This window comes from Lagopus muta, chromosome W (genome assembly GCF_023343835.1).
Source record: "Lagopus muta isolate bLagMut1 chromosome W, bLagMut1 primary, whole genome shotgun sequence".
Taxonomy (NCBI): Eukaryota; Metazoa; Chordata; class Aves; order Galliformes; family Phasianidae; genus Lagopus; species Lagopus muta.
This window is the reverse complement of record NC_064471.1, coordinates 3,483,101-3,498,590: the sequence shown is the minus strand read 5'-3', so window position 1 is coordinate 3,498,590 and position 15,490 is coordinate 3,483,101. Positions and strand designations below refer to the sequence as shown.

General features: G+C 44.5%; 4 protein-coding genes across 9 annotated transcripts in view; 3 read left to right on the top strand and 1 right to left on the bottom strand.

Moving 5' to 3' along the window:
• Positions 1–9,255, top strand: part of LOC125686423 (uncharacterized) — a 125,169-nt gene extending 115,914 nt beyond the window's left edge. Inside the window, exon 2 of the mRNA XM_048930391.1 lies at positions 8,860–9,255. Within this exon, the coding sequence (XP_048786348.1) occupies positions 8,860–8,870 (11 nt within the window). The 3' untranslated portion in view covers positions 8,871–9,255. The remainder of the gene's footprint in view (positions 1–8,859) is intronic.
• LOC125686402 (uncharacterized) overlaps positions 1–12,569 on the top strand; it is a 218,178-nt gene extending 205,609 nt beyond the window's left edge. Inside the window, exon 2 of the transcript XR_007373786.1 lies at positions 12,407–12,569. The gene's annotated coding sequence lies outside the window, so the exon portion shown is untranslated. The remainder of the gene's footprint in view (positions 1–12,406) is intronic.
• The window catches only part of LOC125686399 (ubiquitin-associated protein 2-like), a 165,572-nt gene that overhangs the window by 134,203 nt on the left and 15,879 nt on the right, over positions 1–15,490 (bottom strand). The gene's annotated exons all lie outside the window — the stretch shown is intronic.
• Positions 1–15,490, top strand: part of LOC125686444 (uncharacterized) — a 182,414-nt gene that overhangs the window by 160,404 nt on the left and 6,520 nt on the right. The gene's annotated exons all lie outside the window — the stretch shown is intronic.

Below are 15,490 nucleotides of genomic sequence, written 5' to 3'. Positions count from 1 at the left end.
AAAGCTAAAAAGTAGCGAGCCCCACGTTGGGCGCCAAAAATCTGTCACGGAGTTGACCAGATCAATCTATGTCCGTGACAGGGGCGACAGGCCTCTGCCCTCCCCCCCACCCCAGTCCCACAAAAATGGGAAGGAAGGAAGGGAGGAAAAGAGCAGCGGCAACAATCTATGGAGGAAAACTTATTTTACTATAATATTGGAATACAAGATTACACAATATATACATTTTAATTGAAATTGAGATGAATAAATCAGAAGATGAGAGAGAGAGTTCCCGGGACCGAGTCAAACCAGAACAGCTTGGAACGGCCAGGAAAGCACCCTCCAGCACCCACTGCAAGGCAGCAAGAGAGCACCCCCCCCACCCGGAAGGGCCAGATCCCGTGACTGCTGTAATGTACAGGGATAGGTACTTGGAATTGGGGCAGTGACACTTTAATGCCCCGTACACTACATGATGTTTTGATGTGGAATACTGAAACCCAGAAACAAAAAAACAAAAACAAAAAAAACATAGGACCATGACATAACCTCATTATCTTCTAAACCTCAGAACAAACAGGCCTTCAAGAGCACTGCATTTTGACACCCTAACAGCCAGATATAGTCAGAAGAGAGGTTACCCAAGTTCACAACAAAGTGTTCCATGGAAAGCAAAATATTAAGTAGTCATGGTGACATTCTGAACAAGTTCAATACTTACCACAGGCTCTCTCTGGTCATAGCTGTATACTGATATTTTAAACATGCTACAAACTGTCCTTTGTTGAGCCAACACTAAGCATTACTTTTCTATGTGTTAAAATCTTTGTAAGCTATGCTGGCTGGACTTCTAATGCCTTAAGACTAAATTTTATATTTGCTAATAATGACCTTTGTTTGAGGATTGGTTTTGTTTTAGAATATCAGCCAGCTTATCACAAGTTCAACCTATCAAAATGAGCAATGAGGAAGAAGCTCTAAAGAGTAGGGCAGAGAACACTAACCTCTCTGAAAGACAAACTAATATTTTCAAATATTGTCTCAAATCAGCACACTAAGATATGTTGAAAAAATTATAACTCCATGGGGTATAAATTTGTTCATTTCTGAATTAAAATAATGTTTACATAGATTTTGCTACCACTATCTAGAAACCGATACATTTCAAATGCTAATTATTCTCATTAAAGCTACTGAAAATATTAAGATCCATGTTTTAGACACAACTGGTGTACACACAGAGACATGCTAAGACAAGAAGGTTTCTATTTGCAAAGCATATGTTCAGCTATTGTGCACACTTGATACCCAGGCAACACAAGGATCCAGAATAGGACTAAGTCTTTTCACCCTTTCCTAACACACACTATATGGTGCCTCTGTGCCACAGCTGTTTAAGCCCTGTTTGTTCTTCAGGAAGAAACTGTTTTTTAAGGAAAAAAGGAAGACAAACATTTGAAATACTACCAGGGAATGATGCTGTGCAGTAAGATCAGCCTGCTGGTGGGAACAGAGACAGGCAATCTTTAATGGTATAGTGGGATCTTTAGAGAAGATTGTAATCTTGCTGACCATACAGCTTATAAGCAGCACCACTTGATAACAGGTCTGAAGCAGAAAAATAGCAAAGGTTAGTCTCTCCAGCAGCAGTACAGATTTGCACTTGCCTCAGACAAGAGTGGAAACAACCTCTCAGTTAAAAGTTCCCATTAAGCTAACAAGGCTACGCTATAATTTGCTTTTAAGATAACTGGTTTGTTTGAAACATCACTGACAGTGGCCCCAGAGAGCCTCCCAAGCAGCTCAAGGGCTTTATTGCATTGCTGGTAGTGCAGCAAGCTGAAACATCACACTGTTCCACACCAGTTGCAGGCAAGTCTCACAGCCAGTCACAGTTACTCTTCAGAGAATCAGACAGAAGGGAAGCAGAGAGCCACTGCCTGCAAGCTACCACAGTGACTAGAACATCAAGCACTGAATAGGATATTATTAATAACATAAAAAACAAGATAAGACTGAATATTTCCTTGCTTGCAAAGCAGTCATCACAGCAATTAGTAGGATATCACAAACTGATGATATTTATTTTAACTGCAAATCAAATGAGGAAATAAGATTTGAGACTAGGAGGAAGACTATTCTTAAAAATCTGTTTAAAAAAGATAAAGAAAACATTCAGACAAGTGGATGTTTATATGGGAACTGCTGAGTCAGGGCCTGAACCTCTGATTGATCACCTGAGGCGAGCCATGAGTCAGCCAGAGGAGCACAGGTGAAGGCAATTCACCTGTGCTGCCAGAAGGGGGGGAGCCCGGCTGTACCTCTCCTAGACCTATTGAAGAGCTGGCTGCTAGTGAGGAAGGATTTCTGTTGGTGATTGCTTCTATTGGTGTTTTGTGGTGAGCCCAGGATAGGGGTAAGTTTTCTGTCTATTCTCTTTTGTTGTCTTTATCTGCTTTGTCAAACTCTCTTGTTTATTTTGTAATTATTAACCTCTTAATAGTTGTTGATTTTACAATGTTTCAGTTTTCATGTTAAGGTCTGTCTCATTGTCATGGTTTTGTGATTTTTGGTTATCAGTATTCCACGTCATAACATCATGTGGGGCACTGGGAGTTTAACTGTTAGTGCACAAGTCCTGGGTACCTGCCCAGAAGAGAAGGACTATGTTCCCCCGGGGACTTTGTGGTTACAGAGAAGAGATAGAACTCCTGGCAAGGTCACCTGATGCTCTTCAGTTTTTTCCATTGTCTGTGCTTCTTTGCGGGCTCTCCTCCCATCTCCCTGCTGCTGGACTGGACTGTGCATCTCACCTCAGCATTATGGTGAGGCCTATCTACCTTTTGTATGTTTTCTCTCTCATTATATTTGATTTATTAGCTTCAATTCTAATTATATTGTATTATAGTGTGTTACCTTGCGTTCTGGTACCCTATTTAGTAAATTAGTTTGTTTCTCCTTGCATCATTGCTGCTGTTAGTTATTTTGGGATCCCCTGTTTCCCCTTTTCTGGAGCTGTGGATTCTGTGAAATCCCTCTGCCCCACTGGTCACGGAACTGGGCCAAGCCAGCCCATAAACCATTGACACTCAAGGCGAAAGTCATAGAGCCACAAAACAGCTTGTGTTGGAAAGGACCTTAAAGGTTATGGAGTTCCAACCTGCCTGTTATGGATAGAGCTGCCAACCACTAGGCCAGGCTGCCCAAGGTGTTTCATCCAACCTGGCCTTGAATGCCTCCAGGAACAGATAGGGCATCCACAACTTCAGTTGGTCTTTTCTCCCAGGTAACTAGCAATAGGGCAAGAGGAAATAATCTCAAGTTGCATCGGGGGAGGTTCAGGTTGGATATGAATTGTAGCAAGTCAGGAAAGGAAGGCAAGAGACTGGCACGGGTGAATGGGGACCTGCTGGTTAAACTGAAGAGCAAGAAGAAAGTGCGCGGGCAGTGGAAACAGGGATAGGTACCATGGGATGTGTTTAAGGAAAGGGTAGATGTAGTACTTAGGGACATGGCTTATAGTGGGTAATATGGGTGGTAGGTAGATGGTTGGTTGGACTACGTGATCTTAGAGGTCTTTTTCAACCTTAATGATTATATAATTCCATTTTGATTTTCTCTGAGAAGAAAACAGACAGACCCTCATCAGTAGTTAATACATGATCTCGTAAACATACTGCAACTCCAGGAAGCAGTCAAAACAGCTGTATTTTGAAGAAATAAATGTATGTGAACCAAAGCAAATCTCCAGAACGCTAGCAGAAAAGCAGAAGAAAGCATTACAGATTGGTCTTCCCAAAACTGTTGTGCAAAGAAAGTAGCCACACTTTCTTCTGTGAACAGAAAAAAAAAATAAAGCAGCACATTTATATCAGTGAGGATGAAACATTCACAGCAATCAAGTTCCTCCCGAGGAACATATCCTTATGTAAAGGTAAAAGCAAATTTTAAAAATAAAAATCAGTATTTAACAAAATTGCTCATTTCAACTATGTTTAGCTTCTCAAGCACTGAAATTCAGAACTCAGCACTCCCTCCTAAAGCTAGTAACTAGACTTAAAAGTTGAAAGAAACAGTCATTTAAAAGGAAAATCATCCCAAACCCTGTAGTTGGTTGTTTTTAGCTTCTGTCCCTATGTAAAGTCTAGCTTGAGGATCTAATACAAGAGCAGATACATGACTACATAATAAGCCAGTACAAGATTGGTGATGGAATGGCAACAACTCTTCTTGTATTCAAACACAGTAATTAAATATTAGGAGAAAATTGTTGAGATACTAAGATGACCAAATCCCACCCCCACAGGTCTGCACACAAGAAGTCATATTTATCACAACTGGATTTCTGCTCTGGATTTTAGAGGGAAAAGAAGGCAGCAGAGAATCAAAGAGTAACTGAATGCATTAACATTGCAAAAAGCAGGTTTATAAAGGTATCATAATGCTTCTCTTTGATTGTTTATTCAAATTTTCTTGGGCAAGAAATCTAGGCTCCAGAAAGTCAGAAAAGCCTCAAGATATACAAAATACAAATTGCCTTGACAGTGCAGCACCAAATCTATTGTTGAACTTCCATGGAAAGACTTAAGTGTTACAAGGCGTTATCAGGCTCAGTATACCAGAAAGGACCTGCTGCAATTGTATAAGGGCCTTCTTAGGGAATACCTACAAGCTTTAGGGAAACAAATGAAGGAAATCAGCAAAATAGTTGTAGCAACATGAGCAAGGGGACTGCATTCACCAATCCATTCATTTGAACCTGGGGATTGAGTTATGCTTAAAACTCTTTTTCTTGTTGGGAAAAGCAGTTTGGGTCTTTCCAGCTTCTGCAAAGGGCAAACTTCTCTGTTTTTGCCCAAGGACCTGGGTCCCCTTGGTGGGTGATGGAGAAAGATGGGCATGTTCAGTGTGTACCACAAGGGAATTTGATGTTGGGGGAGCACAGGCAGTAATTCCATGTATATATATTTGTGTGCACATGTGTTTAATGCTTGTTAATTATTGTTTGTTTGTGTATATTAAGCATGATGTAGTGATGTGTGGGGTAAGAGGTAGAATGTCATGGTCTCATGATTTTTGTTATTGGTATTCCACATCATAGCATCATGTAAAGCACTGGGGGTTAAAGAGTTGATGCTCCAAATTCTTGTACTGCTGATTCTTCCAGGTACCTGGTTCTCAGAAAAGAAGAATTACATATCCCAGAAGACTTTCACTATTCTATTTTCCATTTAGAGGGAAAGATAAAACTGCTCTCATATCACGAGACTGCCTCTTCTTTTTCTGCTTGTCTCTGGATGGGGGGATAATTTGTTATGAACAATGGGAAGGGTGTGGGTGAAAGGTGAGAAGGGCCCCATAAGTGAAAGTAAAAAGGCAAGAAGGTTTCACAGTGACCAAGAATAAGGGGGGTGAAGGGGGATAGTTAGAGATAGTTTACAGAAGCAAGAATGTAGAGTTTGTTAGAAAAATAAGGGATGGCAGACACTGGGTCTGGAACAGCGAGGGGGATGAAGGCCATGCTGATAAGGTTTGAGAACTGCCCAGAGACATCTGGCAGGGAGGTGATGAGATTTCCACAGGGCAAGAGGAAACCAGTTTGGGGGGGTGCCCCCCTTTTTGGTCAGAATTTACAGTGAAAAAGGTCAGATGCCTTCGCGAAGAAGACAACAAATCTTCATCCTATGACCCACTATGCACACACGAGGGGAGGGTCTGCATGCTAATGAACTCAGTGGTATAATGAATATGGATCCGAATTCCAGGAAAACTATTGATTATGCGTTAGTTCGCCCTACATCTGTAGCACCATTTTTCCAGATGGTATGCAAGCTTGAAGGAATTATCCCCCTTGCACCAGGGCTTTTGTGCAATTGCCAATAAAACATACCTTCTCTATATCCTTACAGGCTATGAGGTTTGATTTCTGCACATCAGAGTGGGGGGGGGGGGGGACACCAAGTACTTGGGAGTACCAGCTTTGGCTACTGAACTGGAGAAATACCTATTTCTCCTATGCTATTTGCACTGATGTAACTATTCCTCTCTAAACAGCCCCTGAAATTAACCCATTTAGGAATTAAAACAAGCTCAATAAGATTCAGGCTGAAAACTGGGTATGACAAATGAGCAGTTAACATAAGCTTAGAGCCAAGACAATATCCAATATGTCATGGTTCTATGTTTTTTGCTTTTGTTTTTGTTTTTGGGTTTCAGTATTCCACATCAAAACATCATGTAGTGTACGGGGCATTAAAGTGTCACTGCCCCAATTCCAAGTACCTATCCCTGTACATTACAGCAGTCACGGGATCTGGCCCTTCCGGGTGGGGGGGCGCTCTCTTGCTGCCTTGCAGTGGGTGCTGGAGGGTGCTTTCCTGGCCGTTCCAAGCTGTTCAGGTTTGACTCGGTCCCGGGAACTCTCTCTCATCTTGTCTGATTTATTAATCTCAATTGCAATTAAATTGTATCTATTGTGTTATCTTGTATTCCGATATTATAGTAAAATAAGTTTTCCTCCATAGATTGTTGCCGCTGTTCTTTTCCTCCCTTCCTTCCTTCCCATTTTGTGGGACTGGGGTGGGGGGGGGGAGGGCAGAGGCCTGTCGCCCCTGTCACGGACATAGATTGATCTGGTCAAATCCGTGACAGATTTTTGGCGCCCAACGTGGGGCTCGATTGCTTTTTAGCTTTTTGAACGAATCTCTTTTTCTCTCTGCTCTTAGAGAGCTTCGTTAGGGAGCATTATCAGTAGTTCAGGTTTCTGTGCTGGAAAACCTGACCTTGAAAGATTAGGCGCACTGCCAGTGTTCTGGGATATTTGTAAACTCTGAGCACTACTTAGTCTGGGTAGTGCCTTTTTTCTTTTTTTCTCTCCTCTTGTTAGCTTCAATTCATTAAACCTTTTTTAGCAAGCACCAGCGATGAACCCACTCGTTATCGTGGGGGTGCTGGGTAAAGGATTAAAAGCAATCGTGTTAGTCACAACCTACTGGCCAATAATCCAGCTCATAATTATGTGTTGTGGAATTGCAACCATATATAGGTACCTAATGACACTGATGGAGACACCTATGTTTTACCTATTTGCAATGTGGTATGATTTGAACTTTGACATCTACATCCCAGAAGGAATGGCTAATTTCACGAACAACTACATCCCAGAAGGAATGGCTAATTTCACAAACAGCTACATCCCAAATGGAATAGCTAATTTTACAAACAACGCAATGTTCAGACCAGTCTCCAGGTTTTCTTCTCGGTTTATCAAACGTTTTTCGAATCTTGAATTAATACTCATGTTGGTGAGTGTGTCATCAATACTCATGTTGGTGTGCATGTCGTTAATTTTCCTGAATGTACTCCAACGCATTCGTAATAAGGAGTCTACTCCAAAACTAGAGAATGATGATTGGCAGGGAATATGGAGAGGTTTAGGAAAGGTCTTAGAAGCATGGGGACCCACAGTGTCGTGGGATTTTACTCTTGAACACCTGTGGGATCCTGAGAAACTAAGCCAGTATTTGAGTCAGGGACTATGCGGCTTACATAAATCTAAGGAGGTACAACTTATTTGGGGTTTGGCTTGTGCTTACCGTGCCCTATATAATACCATTCGGGAGAGAGAGAGTTTCCGAGCTGAGGTTCAAGCCTAAGGGGAAAATCCCCAAGTCAAATCTAATCAATCACAGGAGACACCAGTAACAATACCGGTTGCTCCTGTGGAGGGCAAGAAATGGAAACGAGTGTCTTCGCGTCTTGAACGAAAAAGAGAAGAAGAGGAGGAGGAGGAGGAAGATCCAGGCGAGGGGCCCTCCTCAGAACCACCACCATCGCGAAAGGCAAAAGCAAAAGCTAAGAGACATGCAGAAGAGAGTGATGAAGAGGAAGTCTCTATTACTACTCGCCGGCCTCTAAAGATGACTGAAATCCAAGGTTCAAGAAAGGAGTTCACACGGCGCCTGAATGAAACTCTTGTTTCCTGGTTGGTTCGCTGTTGGGACAGTGGGGCCCATAGCTTGTCTCTGGATGGTAATGAAGCTCGCCAACTAGGTGCCATTGCCAGAGATCCAGCTATTGATAGAGGAATTAGTTGATGTTCGGATGAGGCTGCCTCCCTCTGGGAACGAGTGTTAATAGCCGTGAAGGAAAAGTATCCCTTCAAAAATGGCTTGAAGATTGCGATGAAGAAATGGGATACAGTTGAAAAGGGTATCCAGTATTTGAGGGAAATAGGCGTGGTGGAAATGTTGTATGACCCTGACTTTGTTCCTAACCACCCACAACAAAACCGCGACCCTGAAAGAGTGAGGACAACGCCTGAGATATGGCAGAAAATCGTGACAACAGCGCCGGACAAATATGCCGCTACACTAACGTCAGCGTGTGACAGATACCAGGAACAACAGAGAACACCCTTAGTTTATGAATTAATTGTTACGCTCCAAAACTACGAACAATTGCTGTCTCCAATTCATTCTGCCGTTGCTGCAATATCAAGAATGACGGAGCAAGTGTCTCAACTGATTAACCGTGACAAACCTGTAGCAGTATCAGAGACGCTGGATGAAGATCAGGATAATCAAATGAGTCTAGCGAAGGAGGTGAAGGAGATGAAGGAGATAATCCGAGCCCACCTAACTAAAGACGATGAACCTTCCTTCTCACGTGCACGATCAAAAATCTCAGCTGTTAGAGGCAGACGCTCTCCGGCTCAAGTAAGGAATAATACACCGCGAATTACCTTATGGTATTACCTACGTGACCATGGAGAAGACATGGGGAAGTGGCACGGTCAACCTACTCCTGTACTACGAGCCCGGGTGAAAGAATTACAAGGCAAATCTACCACCAGTGCAGTTGCTCCAGTTACCACAGGTAATGAATAGAGGGGCCCTGCCCTCAGTCAGGGGGGGGAAAGGGATAATAGAGTATATTGGACTGTGTGGATTCGATGGCCTGGCACATCAGAACCACTGAAATATAAGGCCCTGGTGGACACTGGTGCACAGTGCACTCTGATGCCCTCGAGTCATGAAGGGACAGAATCAATCCATATTTCTGGAGTGACCGGGGGCTCTCAAGAATTGACTGTGTTGGAGGCTGAGATAAGCCTCACTGGTAAGGACTGGCAGAAACATCCTATTGTGACGGGCCCAGGGGCTCCATGTATACTAGGTATTGATTATCTCAGAAGGGGGCATTTCAAGGATCCTAAGGGGTATTGATGGGCCTTTGGAATAGCTGCTGTGGACACAGACAACACTAAGCAGCTGTCTGTTTTGCCTGGCCTGTCAGAAGATCCATCTGTTGTGGGGCTGCTGCGAGTAAAACAGCAACAGGTACCAATTGCTACAAAAGTGGTGCACAGGCGTCAGTACCGCACCAACAGGGATTCTTTGCTCCCCATTCATAAGTTAATTCGTCAACTAGAGAGCCAGGGAGTGATCAGCAAAACTCACTCGCCTTTTAACAGCCCCATATGGCCAGTGCGTAAAGCCAGTGGAGAATGGAGGCTGACGGTGGACTACCGTGGCCTGAATGAAGTCACACCCCCACTGAGTGCTGCTGTGCCGGACATGTTAGAACTCCAGTATGAACTGGAGTCAAAAGCGGCCAAATGGTATGCCACCATTGACATTGCTAATGCCTTCTTTTCCATCCCTTTGGCCAAAGAATGTAAGCCACAGTTTGCTTTCACATGGAGGGGCATTCAGTATACCTGGAACCGGTTGCCCCAGGGGTGGAAACACAGCCCGACCATTTGCCATGGGTTGATTCAAACTGTATTGGAACAGGGCAGCGCTCCTGAGCACCTGCAGTACATTGATGACATCATTGTGTGGGGCGATACAGCACAAGAAGTCTTCACAAAAGGAGAGAGGATGATCCAAATTCTTCTGAGTGCTGGTTTTGCTATTAAGCGAAACAAAGTGAAAGGACCTGCCCAGGAGATTCAGTTCCTAGGTATAAAGTGGCAAGATGGCCGTCGTCACATTCCGACAGACGTGATCGACAAAATCACTGCTATGTCTCCACCCACTAGCAAAAGAGAGACACAATCTTTTCTGGGTGCAGTGGGCTTTTGGAGAATGCATGTTCCAAACTACAGCCTCATTGTAAGCCCCCTTTATTATGTGACGCGAATGAGAAATGAGTTTACATGGGGCCCTGAGCAGCAGCAGGCTTTTGAACAGATTAAACAGGAGATAGCCCGTGCCGTGGCCCTAGGACCAGTACGAACGGGGCAGGGTATAAAGAACATCCTCTACACTGCTGCTGGAGAGAACGGTCCCACTTGGAGTTTGTGGCAAAGAGCCTCAGGAGAGACCCGAGGCCGACCCCTGGGATTCTGGAGTCGGGCATACAGAGGGTCTGAAGAGCACTACACTCCAACTGAGAAGGAGATCTTAGCCGCTTATGAAGGGGTTCGGGCTGCTTCCGAAGTAGTCGGTACTGAGACACAGCTCCTTCTGGCACCTCGACTGCCAGTGCTGAACTGGATGTTTAAAGGAAAGGTTCCCTCCACCTATCATGCTACTGATGCCACTTGGAGTAAGTGGATTGCACTGATTACACAACGAGCACGGATGGGGAACCTCAGCCGTCCAGGAATCCTAGAAGTCATCATGGACTGGCCTGAAGGTAAAAAGTTTGGAACACCACCAGCAGAAGAGGTATCATGTGCTAAAGAGGCCCCACCATACAATGAACTACCAGAGAATGAAAAGAAATATGCCCTGTTCACAGATGGATCGTGTCGTATTGTGGGAAAGCATCGCAGATGGAAATCTGCTGTGTGGAGCCCCACACGACAAGTTGCAGAGGCCACTGAAGGGAAAGGCGAATCAAGCCAATTTGCAGAGATAAAGGCTGTCCAACTGGCCTTAGATGTCGCTGAACGGGAGAGGTGGCCAATGCTCTATCTTTACACTGACTCATGGATGGTAGCAAATGCCTTATGGGGGTGGTTACGGCAGTGGGAGCAAAATAACTGGCAAAGAAGGGGTAAACCTATTTGGGCTGCTGAACTGTGGAAAGACATTGCTGCCCGAACAAAGACTATGGTTGTAAAGGTGCGCCATGTAGATGCTCATGTGCCCAAGAGTCGGGCTACTGAAGAACAGCAAAATAACCATCGGGTAGACCGAGCTGCCAGAATTGAGGTGGCTCAAATAGACCTGGACTGGCAGAACAAGGGTGAATTATTTCTGGCTCGGTGGGCCCATGAGACCTCAGGTCATCAAGGGAGAGATGCAACATACAAATGGGCTAGAGACCGAGGGGTGGACTTAACTATGGATGCCATTGCACAGGTTATTCATAACTGTGAAACATGTGCCATCATCAAACAAGCCAAGAGGATGAAACCTCTGTGGGAGGAAGGGCGATGGCAAAAGTACAAATATGGGGAGGCATGGCAGGTTGATTATATCACCTTGCCACGATCTCGCAATGGTAAGCATTATGTGCTTACTATGGTGGAGGCAACCACTGGGTGGCTTGAAACATATGCAGTACCCCATGCTACCGCCCGAAACACCATACTGGGTCTCGAGAAACAAGTCCTGTGGCGACATGGCACCCCAGAAAGGATTGAGTCAGATAATGGGACTCATTTCAAAAATTCTCTTGTAAATACTTGGGCCAAAGATCATGGCATCGAGTGGATTTACCATATTCCCTATCATGCACCAGCCTCTGGTAAAATTGAACGATACAATGGATTGTTAAAAACGATGCTAAAAGCACTGGGTGGCGGAACATTTAAGCACTGGGAGAAGCATTTGGCAGAAGCCACCTGGTTAGTCAATACCACAGGATCTATCAATCGTGATGGTCCTAACCAATCCAATTCCCTACATACCGTAGAGGGAGATAAAGTCCCTGTTGTACATGTAAAGAACATGTTAGGAAAGGCAGTTTGGGTTCTTCCAGCTTCTGGAAAGGGCAAACCTCTCCGTGGTAACAGTTTTTGCCCAGGGGCCAGGATCCACATGGTGGGTAATGCAGAAGAATGGGGATGTCCAGTGTGTACCACAAGGAAACTTGATGCCGGGGGAGTGCAGTTACTAATTCTATGTATATGTATATAGCCATATGTGTGTAATGCATTTTAATCATTTTTTGTTTGTTTGTATATATGTATATATATTTTAAGCATGATGTAACGATGTAGAATAAGGGGTGGAATGTCATGGTTCTATGTTTTTTGCTTTTGTTTTTGTTTTTGGGTTTCAGTATTCCACATCAAAACATCATGTAGTGTACGGGGCATTAAAGTGTCACTGCCCCAATTCCAAGTACCTATCCCTGTACATTACAGAAGTCACGGGATCTGGCCCTTCCGGGTGGGGGGGGCGCTCTCTTGCTGCCTTGCAGTGGGTGCTGGAGGGTGCTTTCCTAGCCGTTCCAAGATTTTCAGGTTTGAATCGGTCCCGGGAACTCTCTCTCTCTCATCTTGTCTGATTTATTAATCTCAATTGCAATTAAATTGTATCTATTGTGTTATCTTGTATTCCGATATTATAGTAAAATAAGTTTTCCTCCATAGATTGTTGCCGCTGTTCTTTTCCTCCCTTCCTTCCTTCCCATTTTGTGGGACTGGGGTGGGGGGGGGAGGGCAGAGGCCTGTCGCCCCTGTCACGGACATAGATTGATCTGGTCAAATCCGTGACACCAAGACAATATCCACAGCCAAGAATTTGCTTTGACTAGTATAGAGAAAATGCTAAGTCAGGGCCTGAAACAATGACAGAGCACCTGGTGGGAAGGCAGGGCAGACCCAGGGGAGCTCAGGTGCATGCAATGCCACCGGGTGACCGGAAGGGGTGGAGCTAGGACCCACCCCTTCCCAGACCTCATTTAAGGGATGGCAGTGGAGGTAAGGGTGAAGATATTTCACTGGAGGTCCCCACTTATGCGAGGTCCTCACAGGCCTTCTGAAGGTAAGCAGTCTCTTTATGTGTCTACTGCTGTTGTGTCTTAGTTGATTCCTGGTTGCTGCAGCTTGGGATCTTGTTGTGCTTTCCATCACGTTACACGTGGTTGTGAGCAGTATTAACATTTTGTCTAGCTTGATTAGTTTCCTGTGACATTAATCCTGATCTTGACCTGCTTCAGTCAGAAAACTGGAATTCTTGGTTTTACTGCTGAATTTTCCTATTTGATGTTGAGCATTTTTTTCCTCACTAATCACAACTTGTCAACTTGGTATTGTGTGCAATTTTGCTTATGCTTGTTCTGTTACTCTTGAGTTTTAAGTGAGGCCAGTTCTTACCAATATAGCCCAAAATGATACTAAACTATGGGAGAATGAAGAATTATCACTCTTTATAACTTCCAACATAAAGCATGCTAGAAAGGAGCAGGTATATACAAGGGGGGCCCAAGAGACTTGGTTGACATTCTAGCACTGCTTTTTCCAAGCTCAAGATTAGTGCATCCCTGAGAATAAGAAATCAGGCAATAACAGAATGTATATTAGAGCAAATTTGCAGCTACATCAAGTAGTGTTATTGTGCTTTTTGTATATGTTGTAGTTCCTATGGAAATAATTAGGTGGTATTACTTTTGGAGCAATCTATATATTATAGAAGATTCTGCTTTATTGAAAAGGTTTTGGGTTTTTTTTTTTTTTTTCAGGAATACTTATGTTTTTGGGTTTTTGTTTGTTTTTTGAATATGCAGTGTTTTATAAGTATTACAGAATCACAGAATGGCCTGGGTTGGAAGGGACCTCAAGAATCACGAATCTCCAACCCCCTGCCACACGCAGGGCCACCAACCTCCACATTTCATAGCAGCCCAGGCTGCCCAGGGCCCCATCCAACCTGGCCTTGAACACCTCCAGGGATGGACGGGGCATCACAGCCTCTCTGGGCAGCTGTTCCAGCACCTCACCACTCTCATAGCAAAGAACTTCCCCTGACATCCAACCTCAATCTTCCCTCCCTCAACTTCAAACTATTTCCCCTTGTCCTGCCGTTATCTCCCCTTTCCAAGAGTTGATTCCCCTCCTGTTTGTAGGCTCCCTTTAGGTACTGAAAGGCTGCCATGAGGTCACCCCGCAGCTTCTTTTCTCCATGCTGAACAAGCCCAGCTCCCTCAGCCTGTCCTCGTAGGGGAGGTGCTCCAGTCCCCTGATCATCTCTGTGGCTCCTCTGGACCCTCTCCATCAGCTCCCTGTCTTTCTTGTGCTGGGGGCTCCAGACCTGGACACAGCACTGCAGATGGGGCCTCACAGGAGCAGAGCAGAGGGGGACAATCACCTCCCTGTCCCTGCTGGCCACCCCTCTGCTGATGGAGCCCAGGATGCCATTTGCTTTCTGAGCTGCAAGAGCACACTGCTGGCTCATGTTCAGCTTTTCATCTATCAGGACCCCCAGGTCCTTCTCTGCAGGGCTGCTCTCAAGGACCGCTCCTTCCAGTCTGTATGGATGCCTGGGATTCCTCCGGCCCAAGTGTAAAACCTTGCACTGTGCTGTGTTGAACCTCATCAGGTTCACATGGGCCCACCTTTCCAGCTTGTTGAGGTCCCTCTGAATGGCATCCCTTCCTTCCACCGTGTCAACCGCACCACTCAGCTTGGTGTCATCAGCAAACTTGCTGAGGGTGCACTCGATTCTGTCATTGCTGTCACTGCTAAAGATGTCAAAGAGCACTGGTCCCAAGACAGAGCCCTGGGGGATGCTGCTCATTAAGTTTGTTTTCTCTGTTCTTCACTGAATTATCTAGTTCAAGGAGCAGGACTCCATACAGTTGTAGGAAGGGTGTCAGTTCTTGTTGCTCCCAGAACTCTGAAGCTAGACTAAAAAAAAAAAAAAAAACCCCACAAAAAAAAAAAAAAAACCAACCAAAAACAAACAACAAAACAAACATATAACCAAAAAGTACCCAGCCAATTTGAAACCATAATTGTTTTAACACACTTTATGTGTTTATATGTTTATAACTTAATATGTTCTTCAGGGACCAAAAAATGGTCAATTCAACATATAGCCTCTGGTCCTGTCTGGGAGCCCTAGGTGCAGGAGGCCTGGCATCCCCTGTCATGCAAGTAACTGTGCTATTTCCAATTCTTTTTCCTCAGGTAGCTCGGGCATAGTGACCCGGATCACTTGAGGAAACTTTTTCCTTTTGTTAGGAACTAGGAAATCTTCTAGGTTCCATGTTCTCATTGGTACTTGTTCAATAATGCTTAGCCCTGCTTTTTTGGGGGATATTTTGAAACTCCTGATTGTCCTTCAACTGCCTCCATAGCTGGAGGAGGACATGATTGGGCTGGCAATCAGTTTTTGCAAATTGAATCCCAGCCTGGATTATGCCATTAAACATTTATTTTTGGGATACCCGTATGGGTCCTGATTGAGATATTCACCAAGCAGGTATCCTATTTTTAGTTACAGGGAGGACCTCTACTCTTTCCAACGTTCAGATATTGCACCTGGTCCAAAGGTGCTCTGTCTCCCCTAGATCAGCCACCAGTTGGGCAGCTTACTGGATAATG